At 32.9% G+C, this 18,751-nt stretch overlaps 1 protein-coding gene across 7 annotated transcripts; it reads left to right on the top strand.

Moving 5' to 3' along the window:
• Positions 1 to 11,984: 11,984 nt before the first annotated feature.
• On the top strand, positions 11,985 to 17,949 carry LOC127791540 (zinc finger CCCH domain-containing protein 18-like). 7 transcript variants are annotated; one of them, XM_052321466.1, is made up of 9 exons: positions 11,985 to 12,300; positions 12,513 to 12,665; positions 12,792 to 13,618; positions 13,713 to 13,880; positions 13,979 to 14,158; positions 15,551 to 15,624; positions 17,009 to 17,146; positions 17,286 to 17,376; positions 17,480 to 17,946. In XM_052321466.1, the coding sequence occupies exons 3-9, from the start codon at positions 12,804 to 12,806 to the stop codon at positions 17,568 to 17,570; spliced, it is 1,557 nt and encodes a 518-aa protein (XP_052177426.1). In that variant the 5' UTR covers positions 11,985 to 12,300; positions 12,513 to 12,665; positions 12,792 to 12,803; the 3' UTR covers positions 17,571 to 17,946. The 7 variants fall into 7 exon arrangements, with proteins under 7 accessions (XP_052177426.1, XP_052177427.1, XP_052177425.1 ...); XM_052321467.1 differs by having other exon boundaries at positions 11,985 to 12,304; positions 12,546 to 12,665; XM_052321465.1 differs by having other exon boundaries at positions 11,985 to 12,304.
• Positions 17,950 to 18,751: the final 802 nt, after the last annotated feature.

Below are 18,751 nucleotides of genomic sequence, written 5' to 3'. Positions count from 1 at the left end.
TTTCCCCTCTGTTCATCGCCTCCTGGCTGCCGTGCATAAACCTGCTTTCACTGTGTATCTTTATCCTTTTCTGTCTGCACTACTCAAAGGCATGGTATGTATATAGTCATTGTATGTATAGTCACTGTGTGTATTAAACATAGCTTCTTGCTGGGAATATGAATGGGCAAAGAAAAGCAAAACACACACACCCACACCCAAACAAACACACTGTGTATATGGCAGCCATTTGGTTGTTTTCAGAAAGGTTCATTCATAGGCACGGTAGACACTGTTTGCTATATATACACTCACATATATAGTCACTGTTTGTTTATATATACACTCACATATATAGATTAAAAAAGGTTGCTGATCTTCATTCTCTCTGTGTGTATGTATATATATTCCTTAGTTTTAAAAGTATTTGTTGTATTCATAAATATTTATATAAATACACTCGCATATATAGTCACTGTTTGTTTATATATACACTCACATATATAGATTAAAGAAGGTTGCTGATCTTCATTCTCTCTCTGTGTATGAAGCTCTAAGTCGTGACTGTGTGTGTATATATATTCCTTAGTTTTAAAAGTATTTGTTGTATTCGTAAATATTTATATAAATAAATTGCCATTTGGTCTCAGGTAAGTGGAGAGCGCAGTGGTTTCTAGGTCTCTCTCTCTCTCCTTCATATTTTCTCCGTGCGTCCAAGACTACGTGGTGAGTCTGTTGCAAATTTTGTGCCTTTACGCATTTTCCTTCGGTGCAGTTGCATATATATATTATAAAGATTAAAGAAGCACAGTGTGTCTTCTTCCTTGAGGCAGTGACCCAGGCAAAACATTTTTTTGTATTTACATTCTCTGTGTGTGTTATAATTTTAATTATTAAGGCTTGGCTTCACCATTCAGCCGGAAGTCCTAATAAGCTTCCCTAGCACTGTAGCAGCATCTTCGGCAACTGCCCCAGAATCCTTCGTCGCTCCCATTAAAGCCATTGCAGCAGCCAAATCCGCTGCTTCCTCTTCCTTGCCCGCCACCATATCCTCCCCAGCCTCCGCCGCTTGGACCACCGTTTCCTCCCCAGCCTCCGTCGCCCTGACCTCCCCAGCCTCCTCCGTTGTTGAATCCGCCGGGGCTGTGGAAATCCACCTCCGTATCCTATTTCATAACCATGTTGGAAGCCCCTTCTATATGCAGTACTTTCCTCACCTACCACCACTTCAAATATTATGGAATTACTTCAAAAAAGTAATTAATTGTTTATCAGACGCAAGTTTGATAAAATAGTGGCTAATAAACTGTCGTAAATTGAATTGACCAAAAACGTGATAAATACAAAAATATGAACTCTAAAATGCTCATTTTTTATGTTTTAAATAATTAGTTTGTTTTTGAAAGAATGAAAACTGCATTAAATTTTCTTTTAAAAACAAAAAATTAAATAAAAAAACTAAAAAACCATCCCTTTAACTTTCTCTTCAATCTCCTAACTAGCTTGAATTAGATAACTAACATCATAGATTGTGCTTTTTAACCTAAGTTGTAAAAAAAACATAAACAAAAAACGAATATAATATGAAACAAAAATGAAAAAAAAAATATTTTTTAAAAAAGTTAAAAATAAAAATATTGGAAAAACATGTAAATAAAAAACTATAAGTCTTTTTGTAAATGTAATTTTTAATATAAAAAATTATAAAAAAATAGTTATTCAATCTAAAAATAAACATAAATTCTATAATACATCCAAACAAATTTTTAAAAAAATTAAAAATTTTGAATTAGATATAAAAAAAAATTCACCCCTTACATCAGAAAGACACTAAATAAGTCTTTTTGAGAAATTTTATACGCATTGTAGCAAAATTTTTAGTGTATGTACACGCGTTGTGTGTCAGTGTGTGTATCTAATGCAAAATTTTGTACCCATTCTATGTGTCTGTGTATACACACTATAGCAACATTACTTACATTAGAAAGTCAAATCGAACCAAACAAGTAATTTTGGTTGATTTAATTCAATTATTTTAATTTAATTGAAATGTGATTCACCCATTTATTAACGTAAAAAGACACTAAATAAAAATAAATAGGGAGCTAAGTTTATGAGTGAAAAAATGGTTGTAACAAAATATGGTAATGTAATTTTTATGAGAAAGATGTGTTTCTGAAAATCTTAAAACCACTTAATTGTGCAATTTATGTTAATTTTAACATTAAGTGGTGTTTATAGTAATGTTATATCACATTAATTTTTATTAACAAAATTTGATAAAGAATTAAAAGAGACTAATAAATTATACTAAAAATTAAAGTTTAATTAATTATGATGATAAAAATTCAAAAACAAATAATATAATTTACTCACAATTCTTAGCTCGGGTTGGCCCACAACAAAAAAATAAAGCCCAAATTGTAGTGAATCCTTCTTTAAAATATCTATCCTATATGGTATTTTCATTGTTAAAGAAAGTCATAACTTAAAACATCATCCAAAAATTATACATTTTTATTTTTTGTAACTGAAAATATATAAAGCAAAAAAAAAAAAAAAAATTGTACATAAGCAATGCCAAAAAAACCCCAACCCTAACACTTAAAAGAACTCTACCAAATACACTTCGAAGGGAGGCCCCAAATTATGTACTATAGTTATAAATTATGTACAAGATCAAAAGTTCTATAATGACAAATGTTAAAAACAATTATATTAAAATGCAAAAAAATAACCTTACCTATTAAAAAGAAGGATCTTGCCTTAATCCCAAGATTAGGTGAAGATTACAATTTTAGCCTATTGGAATTGTATATATCTTGCACATAGGCATTTAAAGCAATCATATCCAACTTTCACAAATAAATACTTAAGAGTGGCATTTTTAGGCTATTGGTACCGTTTTTTCCTTCACCCAACAAAGGCTACTGGATTGTTGGGTACACTATTAATCCATATTTTAGAGTGATAATTGAGAATTTGGTTTATATGATTGATGATTACCTCATGATTCCAGTAAGTGCATAAATTTGGTTTATTTTTGTGTGTGTATAGGCACTGTATATTTTTAGTAATTCAATCTCACTGGAAATAAAGATAGGACCAAAAGCATAACAGTCTATTATTAAGCATAGGAAAATTTCTATCATAATAGTCCAGTATTCAAATCAACATTCATATATGTAATATCTATCATAATCATGGCGATGGTATTACAAGTCCCATGTATATGTGTGTATTTTGTAGTCATTTTATGTGTTGTAGTCATTTTATATGTATTTTGTGCATTTTTTAGAATGGGTGTGTTGTACTTTAAAAGGCAGTTTGTATGTATTTTAATATTTTAATATAATTATACAGAGGCCCAACACAGAGCCTGTCACTGCTTGGGCAGCCCAACTTGCTTGGGCTTGGCGTGGCCCAACACAATCATGTAAAATAATTATGAATACGAATTCATAATAATTTAGTAATAATTTAATTTTATTTGTAAAATAAAATTAACAATTTAGGTAATGGGCCATTTGATCTAATTCAATTAAAATGAATGAAAATTGTTTAATTAAGTACCTTGGTCAAAGGTAATAAATTTCATCTCACCCATTCATATACATTTCCATGTAATATAGCTTTAGTTTTAATTGATATATTTTTATATTAATTTTAATAATAAATTAAATTTGAATTGTAAATCAGGGTCGTGTCTATGTATATTAATTTTAATAATAAATTAAATTTAAATTATAAATTAGTGTCATGTCTATGTGTATCCATGTAAAATCGTAAATTGTAATTTTTGTCATCTTTCCAGAGAAAGGAAATTTAGTATTGAAAGCACCAAAAAATATAACAAAAGAAAAATTATTATGACATTGGGTACAATTAAGTTGGATTCAAATATATACAATTTTATTTTTTAAAAATTTTATGGGACGAAAATGAGTTGGATCCAATTATATAATTTTATGAGAAATTTTCTTTCATATGTGTTTATGTAGGTCCCACTCAAATAAAATTATGCATTTATACAATTTTATTTTTTTCTTAAGTTGGACCCAAATATATGTGTTTATTTTTTTTATATAATTATAATTTATTTAAGTTTCTCTCAGAAAAATTATAACTCATTTGAGATAACCCATGTTTAAAGTAAAAAATTATAACTCATAAGAGTAGTGTACGTAAATTATAATTCATTGAGAATTATAAATTTAAATTAAACAACTAAAAGCAATCTCTTCATGGAATAAAGGTGAAAGCTTCAAGATAAAAACCAAATAAATCCTTTATCAAGACTCAATTTGCTCGGAAGCCCATTTAACCCAACATCAATGGTAATTTCATGTACCTGAACATAATAAATGCTATTTTATTTTTAATTTTATAAAAAATAATTGGGTGTAAAAAATCAGAGTCATCATCTTGCTTAATTTTAGTTTCCAATTATTCCTCTTGAACTTTCCAAGTGATAATTATTCATACCAGGTTTTGATTTTAGTTTTGATTTTATTTCTATAAAATTGTGCTTCGATTTTAATTTTATCATTTTAATGTGATTGTTAAAATACATCTATTCTAAACATTAGGTTGGCCTTTTATCATTTTGATATATATATTTTTTTCTTCTCCTCATCATCTATTCTATCCATGGTAGTTATTTATTTAAATAAAATATTTAATTTTATTATCTGATTTGGTAGCAACTGATTTATTTTTTAGGTTGAAGTATAACAGTTATGGATAATATTACTATTTTTGGTCAAGTAAGTTGTTTTTTCTTCATATAAATTTAATAATGTAAGGCCTATTTTAAAAAAAAAAAAAATACTTATCATATCCAATTTTTTTCCTCATACTTTACAAGTGGATGGAAATTTACATCGAACCGTAATATCGACTTAGCTTACTAATTTTTTTTATTTATGTGTATAAAGTTTTATTTATCACTCTAAAGTGTTTACATGTATAGGTTCGATTTCTTCAAGAAAGAAATGTTAATGTTGTTATTCACGATGAACGTGACCTTAATACTATTCGCATTCGTGAGGTAAGCCTAAAAGTCACTTCAACATTGGACATCTATTTTCTTATCATTTAATTTTTTTTATAAATATAGTTTACTTATTTTTTATTATTATAGGCAAAGACAAAGGAAAAAGAAAAGGCTATCCCTTCTGGCAAAGGAAAGAAAAATGTCCATCTTGTGATATGGTTTCTCAACAATTTTTAAAAGTTTCTTTTTCGAATATTGTCATATAAAGTTTTTTAGAAATTTAGTGTCATATACTCTTTTTTATGTATATTTTTAAAATGTTTTTTTTTTCAAATATTTAATTTAAATTTTGTTTTTCTGAAGCATGTTAAAGTAAGCATTAAAAATAAGAGAAGAAAACGAATATATGATGAAAAAGAAACTACATTTTTTTATTTTTTTTTTATAAGAAGTTCTTAAGGAAAAATAAGAAAAGTGAAAAGGAAAGTAGAAAACATTACATGATAAAGAGATGGGTAGTAAGTTTGCAGTTTTGTGTGCTTAATATGTATAATGAGTTTTCATTAATATATGTATTGGTTCTTATGTGACTAACAACTCAACAGAATGAAGAAGAAAAGTTAGTTAAAAGGAAGAAAAAATACATGATGAAAGGGAAGCAAGAGGGGATAATCTTCACATTTTATTCTCATTTTAGACATACAATGATAATGTGTTATCAAAAGCTGCATTAGCCCAACACCTGCAACTAAAATGAGAAATATCAAAGAAATGTATTAACCCAAGACAATCTTCTTTAACATGAAATATTGGTGTGGTCATTCGTGATGAGCACGACCTTAATGTTATATGTGTTCATACGGTAAGTACAAACATTGTGTTCGCGTGGTAAGTACAAATGACTCCTTTTGACAAGAGAATGACAAATGTATGTCAAGTGATATCAGTACATAAAATTAATTTGTTGTTTTGTGTTATTTTTGTAGAATGATCGTAATATATTTTCCTGAAACTTGCTATTATTTGTATGTGTTTTTCAAATGTATTTATTTTTATTTTGCATGGATACATGTGCATTATAATATAAATATAATGTACCATCCATAAGTTGTTACTTATATGAAAAGAATAGCAAAAAACAAAATGCATGAAGAAAGAAAGAAACAAAGAAGATAGTTTCATTTTGCACCAATGATAAAATATTTTCATTTTAGGCACAAAATGATAATGTAATATCAAAAGCTGCATTGGCCCAACGTGCAAGGCAAGAGCGTGAATAAAATTATAAGTCATACTTTGAAATTCAACGCTTACAACGAGAACAAGAGGGAATAGAAGAATGTGTTCAATTAAGACAACCTTCTTTAACACCAATTCGTCGCGATCGCACTCACTTGGAGTTGGAAACAATAACTGAAGATTCTCATTCGGCACAAAAACGAACAATGGTTACCCATCAGTCTACACGTTCGTTTTCTATGCCAAGCACATCTTTGGCTCCACAAAGGAACCGGTAAACTATTGTGTATATTCTTGAAATACATATTTTTACTCACACCGTTTTGTTTTACAAATTTTTATTTATACACAAATATTCGCAGGTTTACTTCTATAAATCGATTTCTTCAAGAAGATCTATGTTCTGATGATGAATTAGAAGATATGCCTATGAGTACATCAATTGATGCTCGGGCACATAAAGATTCTTGCCGCCATTATCTTGGCAAAAAGGATGTATTATGTCCTTATTGTTCAGCCTTACATTGGATGGATGAAAAATTGACAAAATCATCTGTGAAGCGTCCCTTATTTGGAACTTGTTGTTTAGAAGGAAAGATTGGGCTTCCTTTACTTATTACACCTCCTCCACCACTTCAGGCGTTGTATGATGGGAATAATGAGCAATCAAAATCCTTTCGAAGTTATACTCGAGTGTATAATGCGGCCAATGCTTTTACGAGTCTTGGTGCTACATTGGATCCTAGAGTACTTAGTGGAAGGGGCCCTACATCATTCACAATTCATGGGGAATTGCGACATCGAACAGGATTACTACAACCACAACCAGGGCAGGATGTAAGTTATGCTCAACTGTATATCTATGACCTTAATTCAGCTTTAGAAATTCGTAATCGTAGAAATCCTAACTTGAGAAGGGATGTTCTCAAAACTATTCAAGATAGTTTGTTGCAAGTCAATGCATTTGTAGATAAATTTTGCCAGGCTCATGCCATTTTACATCAATTGGACTCGACAGGACACAATCTACCTGCTCATCTTCATTATAATTCAAGAACTGATCGACGTCGATATAACCTACCAACCATAGATGAGATTACGATTGTAATACCAGGTGATGGAACAAAGGCAAGTGGAATGAGAGATATTATCTTACATTTTCGAGGAAATAATGAGTTGATGCAAATTAATGAATGTCACCCAGCATATTTGCCATTACATTACGTTCTATTATTTCCATATGGTGAGCTTGGATGGGAACCTGAGTTGAAATTGTGGAATGTTCAGTATGATCGACCTTCAACTGATCGACTTACTCAAATGGATTTTTATAGTTATCGTTTGTTTGAACGACCCACAAAGTATTCAACAATTTTGAAAGGTGGGAAACTATTTCAAGAGTTTTTGGTAGATGCTTGGGCTGCAACTGAGCAAAATCGATTGACATACTATAATCTTAATCAAGGAAAACTTCGGGCTGAGCTTTACCAAGAGTTGTCAAATATGGATCCAGATTATGTGCAACCTGGTCAAATTGGTCAAAGGTTTGTTTTGCCATCTTCATTTACTGGTAGTCCTAGACATATGTTTGAAATCTTTCAAGATTCAATGGCTATCACGCGATACAACCAACACCAAGATATTTTTATTACCATGACTGTAAATCCCAGAAATTACTTCAGCATTACTACTACTTCAAAAATCGATTGATCGTTCTGATTTAATTGCCCATATTTTTGAGTTGAAGAGAAAATATTTGATGAAGGTGATAGAAACAAATAAAGTGTTTGGGTATAAAGTTGCACATGTTTTTACAATTGAATTTCAAAAACAAGGCCTCTCTCATATGCATGCACTTTTATTTCTTAAGGGCCTAAACAAAATTCGGACATGTGTTCAAGTAGACAAATTGGTTTGTGCAGAATTTCCAGACCCAAAAGATGATCCTATGCTTTTTGAAACTATCAAATGTTGTATGATACACGACCATGTGGTGCTCGAAATCCGCAAGCACCATGTATGGAAAATGGTAGATGCACTAAGAGATACCCTCGAGTTTTAACAAAAACAACAGCTATGGATCAAGATGGATACCCTATCTATCGTCGTCGCAATAATGGTCAAGTATATACTGTGAGGGGGCAAAAAGTTGATAACAGGGATGTCGTACCATACAATGCATATCTTTCTAAACTTTTCAACTGTCATATAAATGTGGAAGTTTGTGCCGGGATGAGATGTGTCAAGTATATACATAAGTACATTTATAAGGGTTATGATCGTACAACGATGGTGTTAGGAATGATAAATGAGATTCAAAAATATCTCGATGCAAGGTATATTAGACCTCCAGAAGCTGCTTGGCGAATATTTGGTCATCCTTTGTATGCAGAGATGCCAACAGTTGTACGATTGACACTTTATTTACCTGGAATGCATCGCGTTGTTTTTAACCCAGAAGAGTCATTAGAAACGATTCAATCCAGAGTTGATCAACAAATGTCAACTCTTACTGGCTTTTTTGCATATTGTGCTAGCAGTGAAGAGGAATGTCCATTCACTTATGGAGAATTTCCACATCATTATGTTTGACTTAAGTCGGAAAAGAGATGGAAATCAAGAGAAATGGGATATGCAATTGGTAGAATGTACTTTGCTAGCCTTAATTATGGTGAAAGATTTTATCTGCGTTTGTTATTAACCGTTGTCAAAGGACCAAAGTCATTTCAGTCTTTATGCAGGATCGATAATGTTGTGCATGATACATTTAAATTAGCATGTGTTGCAATGGGGTTTTTGGAAGATGATGAAGAATGGATACAATGCTTGAAAGAGGCTGCAGTTATAAAAACTGGATATCAATTGAGGAGATTGTTTAGTATTATTCTCACCCAGTGCTCTCCACTAAATCCATGTGCATTATGGAATCAATTCTCAGCACATATATGTGATGACCTCGCACATAAGATTTGTACATTATTTGTCATTTCTAACCCAACTGAGGCTCAAATTAAAGATTATGGTCTTTATCTTTTGAATCAAATGCTTCATGAATCAGGCAAAAGTTTAATTGACTTCCCACCCATGCCACAACCTACTGCAAATTGGAGTGCAGTAGTTGGTAATCAATTGATATTCGAACATCAACCATTGCAGAGTGAGGCACAATAGACAGATCCACAAATTACTATTGATTGCCTCAACAATGGACAGCAAAATGCTTATAACACAATCACTTCTTCAGTTTTTCAAAATAAATGAACTATTTTCTTTCTGAATGGGGGTGCTGGAATAGGGAAAACATTTTTATACAATACGATTGCATTAAAATGTCACAACCTTGGGCATATCGTTGTTACTGTGGCTTCATCTGAAATTGCATCATTGTTATTGGTAGGAGGTCGCATTGTATATTCAACATTTTCCATTCTGCTAGATGTCTTAGACAATTCGAATTGTGGGCTTAGCAAACAATCATTACAAGCTGAGTTATTTAGAGAAACAAAACTCATAATTTGATATGAAGTTCCTATGCAACATAGACATTGTGTTGAGGTGGTTGATTGTACATTGAGTGATGTTTGTGATAGTAAAAAGCCATTTGGGGGTATTACTGTTGTTCTTGGTGGAGACTTTCGACAAATCTTACCAGTTATACCCAAATGAGTTCGTGAGCAAATTGTGAATGCATCATTAAGACACTCTATTCTATGGAAACATATACATATCTTAACTTTGGATTTGAATATGCACTTGAATCGTGAAGGCCATGAAAATGCTAATTTTGCAAATTTCTTGATGGAGGTAACACTACTTTAACTTTTTTACTTATTATATAGATTATAATTTTAAATTAATAAATTGTGTTTACACTATTAATTTTTTATTGATTTCACTTTTTTTAGATTGGGACCAATCCTCAGGAAATCGTTAACCTCCCATCAATAATGCACAAATGTCAAGATTTGAATGAATTACTCTCTACAGTTTACCCACAGTTGAATATGATAAAGACATCAACTCCAACATTTTTAACCGAACGCACAATTCTGTCTGCGCGTAATGATAATGTCAGTGAGATTAATACTATTGCGTTGAATATCTTTCCAGGGAGATTATGTACTTATCTTGCAGCAGATAAAATGTCTGAAGATAATGAAATTGATCCTACCATTACAAATAGATATCCTAATGAATATTTAAATTCATTAGATCCTCCTGGGCTTCCAATTTTTAAGTTAGAGTTGAAAGTGAGTTGTCCTATAATATTGTTGAGAAACATTGCATCGAAAGATGGACTATGTAATGGTACAAGATTGATGATTACTAGGTGCGACATTCGCATAATTGAAGCTTAAATTTTAACTGGAGAAAAGTTTGGTAATTTGGCATTCATACCAAGGATATCTTTGACACCATCTTCTTCAGAAAAGCCTTTTCAAATGACAAGACGTCAATTTCCAGTTCGATTGGCATATGCCTTGACCATTAATAAATCTCAAGGACAATCTGTTCAATTTGTTGAAGTTGATTTGCGCATGCCAGTGTTTAGCCATGGGCAATTATATGTGGCATTGTCCAAATGTACATCATTTGATCGTATAAGTATTCTCCTCCCTAAAGATAGTTTGGATTCTACTACAAATATTGTTTATCCTGAAGTGTTGTTATAGTGTTCTACTATTGTAAATTAAATCACATTTTATCAAAAGGTAACCGTGTACATTTATTTCTATTGATTATATAATTTTTTATAAAATTTTAATTTAATAATAATTTGAAATATTGACTTTTGTAAGATTGGATCGAAAAATTTATGGAGCTTAAAAGGAGAAATACGACTAGCTTGCTTCAATGGGAATGTAATAAGGTAATTTCAATCTCAAAGTATTTTGATATATGTATATTTTCAATAAATGTACTAATCTATATTTTTTTTGTTTCCACAAATTACCAGATTATTGTGCGTGTTCCTCATTGGGGATACATACAAGTTGATACAAAATCTTTTTGGAAAGTAATGAGAAAAAAGTTTGGGCGAACACATATTTGAAGACATGTTATTGAAAGATTTTTTGTAAATCATACATATTTTGGAAAGGTTTAACCCACTTTTTGTAAGGTTTTACCCACTCTTTTGGTGTATGACTATAATATTTATTTTTCTTATTTAGTTATAATTTGATGTCAGTAGTACTAATTTGTGTGTATTTTAATTTTAATTTCTTTTAGATTGTAGAGTACTGACTATTGTGTATTATTTAATATTTATTTTCTTATATTTGAGTTATTTGAAATTATATAATATAAGCTGGTATTTAATTGTAGAATACAGGCTGATATTATTATATTTAAATTTATTACAAGTTCTTCACAAATTTCAACAGAATACAAGCTGAGTATCCACTATTTGACCTTTTTTATTTCACTAAAGTCATGATATTAAAAATGATCAAATGATTTTTAATTTAATGCATATAGGGCAACACGAGTTTATATGTGTCTGAGTTTAGTATTTGATTATTTCACGTTCAAATTTAATATTTAATTTTTTTTTAGTTGCATCGGCACGGGTTATTCCTAATATATATATATATATATATGAATGAATGAATGATATAAGCACTAATTGACTATCAAATATATGGTACTTGAATTTGGCATGGACAACCTGGGACAATGACGACAGCACTTCGATTATACCATAAAGATAACGGTCGTCCGACATGTCAATGAAATTTTGCTAAATCTATAAGAAATCAAAGAGAAAATCAACGACGGCGGCGACGATTTCAGCGGAATAAGATTGGCTCGAGAGGCCCAAAAAGAATTGGAGCTGTCCCCCAAGAAACCAATTAATTCGCAGTTGCCTTGATCTCTGTATCAAGAGAAGCTTAGCGCTAAGTTCAAACACATATTATCTATTGGATTTCAAAAAACTTGACCATTTTGAATGCCAAGAAGATCCCGACGACGTTCAACTTCATCTGGAGACCCCACTTTTCCCTCTTTAAAGCATCGTCTCCGTCGTTTTGCTTTCTGCGAAGAAGAAGAAGACCACTGATGGTGTTACTTTCGCGCTTTTGGTGGGTATGGTTGCTCTCCCTTAATGTGGGCTTTCGTTTCTCAATCTGTGATTTTGAGTTCTAAACTGTACTCTCCTCAAATGGCTCAAAACCTAGTCTTCTTCTTCTTCTTCTGGGAAAGAGTTGAATGCGTTTGAGGGTTAAATGCTTTTCTTTCTTTATTTAATGATTATATAACTCGCGCCTAACTTACTTTTGGGTACGCTTAATAGCTCATAAACCACGCTCACTCGACGGGGACATAGAAATCTTTGTTTTTTCAGATATGATCTTTTCATTACCTTTTATCTGATCCTGTGTTGAGAGCGACGTATACTCCATCTCTGTTAGTTCTGTATCTGGACGATCTTCTCTGCAAAAATCAGGTTCATTCCTATCTCGTACTAGATTTGCTAAATGATCCACATTTACGGTAATCTGTTTCTACGAACCGTAGCTTACTTGGATTTTGCTGCTTATTGTGTTGCTGTTTGTCTTCAATTTTTATGCAGGAATAATTGAAAATGGACCTTTTCGAGGTTTTGTACATTCTGATTAGCAGAATTCGGGAGTTAGAACCAGAGGATGTTGCCAAAAAGATAATTGGGTATCTCCTTTTAAGGGACTGTGACAGCCAAATGATTCAGTTGGCTATGGCTCCAGACACTGTAATCCAGAACTTGGTTCGGGGGATCAAAGTTCAGCTTGGTTTAGCGTCGGTATCGCCTCCAATCTCACCTTCTACGAACCAACCCCCCATTTCCAATCTTCCCTTTAGCGGCATCACACCGACTTGGTGCCCACCAGCATTGAGTGTGCCGAATGCTAGATGGGATCCCCAATTCAACAGTGAAAACCAACCAGCGCATAATTCCTGTTTCATACCTTATCAGACCCGATTCAGGGGATTGAATGTTGGGTTGGAACAGGTGAATCCAGGGATTCCAGCCTCTTCAAGTTATTATCATCAGGATCCAATACTATCCGAGTTGCCAGTCAAAGTTTGTCGCTACTTCAACAAGGGGTTCTGTAAGCATGGAACTAACTGCCGGTACTTCCATGGGGAAGCTGGGGAAGCTCCTCCAGATATCTCATCTCTACTATTTCATCCTAATTCAAATGAATTTGCTAACGTAGACCAGTACTTCGCCCCTTGGTCACTTGAAAGGATGGAACTGGAGATCGCAGAAATCTTGAAATTGGGAAGGGGGAAACCTATTCCAATTGCTCTTTTGCCCAGGTTGTACTACGACAACTATGGGAGGCTACTCCCCGCTGAAGGTTATCTCTTGACAAAGCTCCTTGCACTGTTGAATAACAGTTTCCAACTGGTTGACAGGTTTAGTTATGATTTCTTGTTACATTCTCAATCGATGAATTCATTCTATGCCGAAAAAATAACAGTTCTCTTTTATATGTATGGATAATTACAGAGCTCATGGTGAGTATTCAGTGATTTTGGCAGAAGATGCCAAAAAGTATATGGAAAATCAGAGTGAAAGAAACAACTGCATTCCAATCATTAGTGGAGCACAGCAGATATATCTAACTTTTCCGGCTGAGAGCAGTTTTAAGGAGGAAGATGTCTCCAACTACTTCAGGTGATTCAATTCTCTGTAGAAAAATTGCTGGGATATTTGTATGTAAGTCGCCTAGCCTTCTCTCAAGTTCTTCCTTGCTTTTTCTTTTTCGCTTCTAGTTCATTTGGGCCAGTTCAAGACGTAAGAATTCCCTGCCACCAGCGAAGGATGTTTGGATTCGTCACTTTTGCTAGTGCTGATACGGTTAAGAAGATTTTGTCAAAGGGAAATCCGCATTATGTTTGTGGTGCTCGTGTTCTTGTAAAACCTTACAAAGAGAAATCAAAGATTCTCGACAGGTACGCATCTCATATTTGTGGTTTTGACGAAATAAAGAACCTTATATGTGTTGGTATTTGTTTTTTGTTTTTTTTTTTTTATCTGTTTATTGATTCTACAATGATTTCTTTTCCTTGCCAAGACTAGAGGTGAATTCTTAGTATGAGATGTTGATTAAACACATTAATCTTTAGATTATGTTGATAGAAGGGCATCTGTTGATTGCATTGAAAAATTAACCCAAACATTGATGCATGACTCTAGTTGATTAATGCCACAAATAAAACATGATTAAATATGATGCCTAGAGCAATGATGCTAAGACCTAAATGTTTATCAATGTATTTTTAACGAAAAATTGGGACAAATTCAAACTCAAACATGCCTAAATAAAACTATATGGATACCACAGAGGGTCATGAACTCTTGATAGTGTTTTCTGTCAGGACACTGTATGAGGGGCACTTGGTCTTAGGGGTGTGAACAATCTGGTCCAAACCCTTGAACTATACCAAAACAGATAATTAAGTTGGGTTTGGTCCAGTTTAAATTTCTATACAGTATGGTTTGGTTTGTAAATTTTTTAACAATATGGTTTATGATATTTTTACAGTTTGACTTACAAAAAAATTGAATACAAATCGTAAACCATACTTGTATTTCCTTGGTGTCAAATATAGCTATATCTTATTTGGTTTTTTATTTTCCCTTTTGCTGTCGAGAGGAGCTATACCTCACTCAGGTTTTCCTCGAGTCTAACAAGAATAAAAGTGACTCATGTCACGTCTAGGCAGAAAGCTACCCTGGTAGCTCCTTTTCTGCTTTTTTGCTTATTTACTATCTGTACCAACCTTTCAGGTCCTAAGGTATACTTGTTGGTCTCTTGCATCTTGTTGCTAGTCTGAATTTAGGCCATTTTGGGGTGTCCATATGTTCAAGTAGACCCAAGAAATAACCCAAACTATTGTGATTTATGCCTCACTGTGCTGGTGCCCTTGCTGACTTCTGTGGAATTTGCATTTGGCACTCTCATTCACTTTGTCTTGCATCTAGCAAAGCCAGATGAATGGCAAAACCCCTGTAGCCTTTCATCCTCTGCAATCTGTGCTAGTTGCTAGAAGTTTTGTGTAAACATTTGTCGACTATAGATGACCCCATTTTCTCTTTCCATATTTATTTTTTTCATTGCTTTGTTGCAGAGATATAGTATGTGAATTATTTGAAAGACCCCATTAAAGTAGACCTAATTTTGATTGGGTCTGGTTGCTTTGATTCCACTTCACATGTTAGGTACAAAACTACATACTGGTTAGGTTCATATAGTGTTCCCGAGCCAACCCGACCCACGAGGCAACTGCATCAATGCCATCTTCCTCTTTTATCCTACATGGAGTTCTCTTATTTGAATGCAGGATCTCCAAGAGACTGGAGCCCTTAATGAATTACAACTCAGGCAGCACAGGCATGGATTCGAAGCTTGACTCGAGTAAGACCTAGTAATTTGTTGTAGCTCAAACAAATATCTTATCATAAATTTACATTAACTGCACAAGCCATTTGATCAATCTAATATTGTTAACCAAAGGAATGGCTCGTCTATGCAGATGCATGCTATTAAATAAAAGATTTCAAATGAAGATTTATAGGGTACGTTTAGTAGTTGTAGCATAGTTCTCACAGATTTTGGCCAAAATTTTAAACAAAATAAAACTTGGTATCATGGTAAATAGGGTGTTTATAAGCCAGGTACAATTGGAGGTTAATTACATAAAAAGAGTATTATTGGAATTTAAAAGGTTTGATGGGGTTTCAATGTTGATGTATATCCTTTACAAGGGCATCTTTGTTTGATTTGGCATTATAAGTGTCTGTGTTTATAATTTGAAATACTTTGCATTTCAAATTCAAGTATTTGGATTGAAATTCAGATTTTATTAACATTTTGTATTCTGTTATATACAACAAATATATACCCTATATTTACACAATTGATGTTTATTACCTTAAAATTTTATTAATATTATAATTATATAATAACTAGTAATTATATACACATTTTTTGGATATTATATACAATTTGAATCCTTAAAATATATTCTCATACAAGTTTCACTGATATTGGATCCTAAAAACATATGTGTGTGTGTATTAATAATATATACATATAAACATTCGATATTAATGCTTCAATTTTGTGGGCATGAACTTATGATTTTATTTTAAATATATTTAATGTGCTTTTAATTTCATCTTCTTTTAATTTAAAATTATATGAACTCCCCTATGTCATCTCAAATAATAATTCCCTTATATATGTCGTCTCAAATCTTTAATTTCTATGGGTTCAAATTGATGTTTGAACTGAACTCAAATCCAAATACCTTGGATAAAATGTTTCTAAACAAAAAGATTTGGAATTTGAAATGCCAAATTCCAAAGGGTTAAGCTAAAGTATCCCCTGTCCAAAGGGACTCTAAGGTGTACCCTCCAACTTAACAAGTAAGTGTTGATTTGAAAAAAAGAAATAAAACATTGGGATTTATATTGTGAAACTGAAACCAAAAGGGTGTCCCTGAAAATGGCCAAATGAACAAGAGGTCTGCATGAAAATTATCCTTTCTGTAAATTTTGCTCCTTTGATAGATTAGTCGACCATCATCGTAGAACTTGTCGGGTCAAACACCATAATTGGTGCCACAAATGACCAAGTGTTGGCTGCATTTCTATGTATGACATCTAAACCGAGTGTACACTGCCAAATCTAAATGTTCTAGTGCAAGTTGAAACCTCTTTCTGAATAAATCTTGTGTGTAGAATCTGTAAATCTCCCCACTTCATAAGCATAAGTCATTTCCTACCTGCGGCAACAGGATTGAAGCCATCCAAATTACCTAGGAAGAAGGTGTCCATGGATGAGCAGGAATTCTTTCTCGAGTTTCAGTCAAGACGGTTCTCAGAGCTGCAGTTAGCACATAAGCCTTCTGCAGACGAGCTGAAAGCTTCGGAAGGTCTAGTACTGTCTCCATCTAATTCATCACATGCATTCTTGCCCTCTTCATCATATGCTCTGCACTTTGTTGCTTGCTTAGTTCTTCTTCAGTACATTTTCCATGAGCCTTACTCTTATTTGAACCGTTGTCAGTGCAGCTCAATCGGAGTTCATGCCTGCAGAATATTTCGACTTTCTGCTGAACGACAATCCCAACGATACAGGAGCTAGTAACACCAATCAGGAGAGGTTTGTGACTTTGTATGTCTACATCTGCCAATATATATATGTATATCTGCCTTGCCTTATTGCAGCTATCTCACTCGAGCATCTGTCATTTGGGTTTTGACAGCAGCGAGGAACTCGATCTCCCAACAGGCCAGTTCCCGTCTCCCATACTTGACAGCATCTCTAGTGTCATAGAAGAAGAATCACAGAATTGACTGGAAACTGGTCCCCAAAGCTCTCACATTTACTGGGAAATCTTATACACAGCTCGTTTTATGTTTATGTTTAGTCGACTGCTTGTCTTGGATCAAAGTTCCCCGGAAAGTACATACTAGAGGAAAGGAGAAATATTCAAAGTTACAGAAGAAGAATAGTAGAAGAGAATGTAATTGCTTATATATAGTCTTCAGCTGATGAAAGAAACTACAATATGTTTTTGTTTTTAGTCTCTAATACCAAGCAGTGGATAGAAAGAAGAATAGAAAGTTCAGTGCTAATATGTTACTTTTTCTTAGTTTACTGGTTTAGGGAGGAATATAAGATCATCAGTTCAGATTGCATGTCTCATGCTTTTGGTGGGTAATTATTACTTGATGAGGAGATTTACTTTTGTTTAGCATTGGCCACAAGTCGGGCAGCCCCAACCCTAAACCCCAATATCCTGCCCCAGCTAGTTGTGGGGTGGGGGGGTGGGGTTGGGATACCTCGAACTGAATCCATAAACTACCTAAATGGTTTAGAGTTTAGAGCTATTTCTTGGGGTGAGGTGGAAATGGTGAATATCACCTCTATCCCAACCCCAATTGAAAAATAGTCTAGAATTTTTCAAATTCTCGTTGACTACAATCAAACAGTGTTTGATCAAAATGGGTCTTTATGAGTTCAAGTTATTTTGTCAACCCTATTTTTGGGATTATCATCCTTACACGGTCTCTCACCACAGTTAATCCTACTTTTGTTCGATAAAAAATTGGCCCTCACCAAGTTTTTGTTCAATAAAAAGCTTAAAATGTAATATGATAAATTGTGACTTTTTATTTTATCAAAATTCTGAAATTAAAATATAGTAAAGCATAATCTTTTTGCTAATCATAACTTTTCATTTGTCAACATTTTAAGAAAAGAAAAATAATTTTGAGGAATTATTTATTACTTAGTATTATGTTAATATATTTTTAAAATTTTATACACTAGAAATTTTAAATTGAAACTTTTGTTTTTACAATAAGAATATTACAAAATGTATAAAAATAGTAGTTGTCTACCAACGCCCGATGGATTAGCCTCGGAGAGTCAATTATCACACCTCAATCAGTTTGATGTGTTTTTTCTCAATAACTTTGAAATTTTTATCGTATTAAATTTTTTTGTGATGCTACTCTATCTTTTGTAAAAT

This window comes from Diospyros lotus, chromosome 15, assembly GCF_014633365.1.
Source record: "Diospyros lotus cultivar Yz01 chromosome 15, ASM1463336v1, whole genome shotgun sequence".
NCBI lineage: Eukaryota > Viridiplantae > Streptophyta > Magnoliopsida > Ericales > Ebenaceae > Diospyros > Diospyros lotus.
This window is presented reverse-complemented; position numbering and strand designations above follow the sequence as displayed.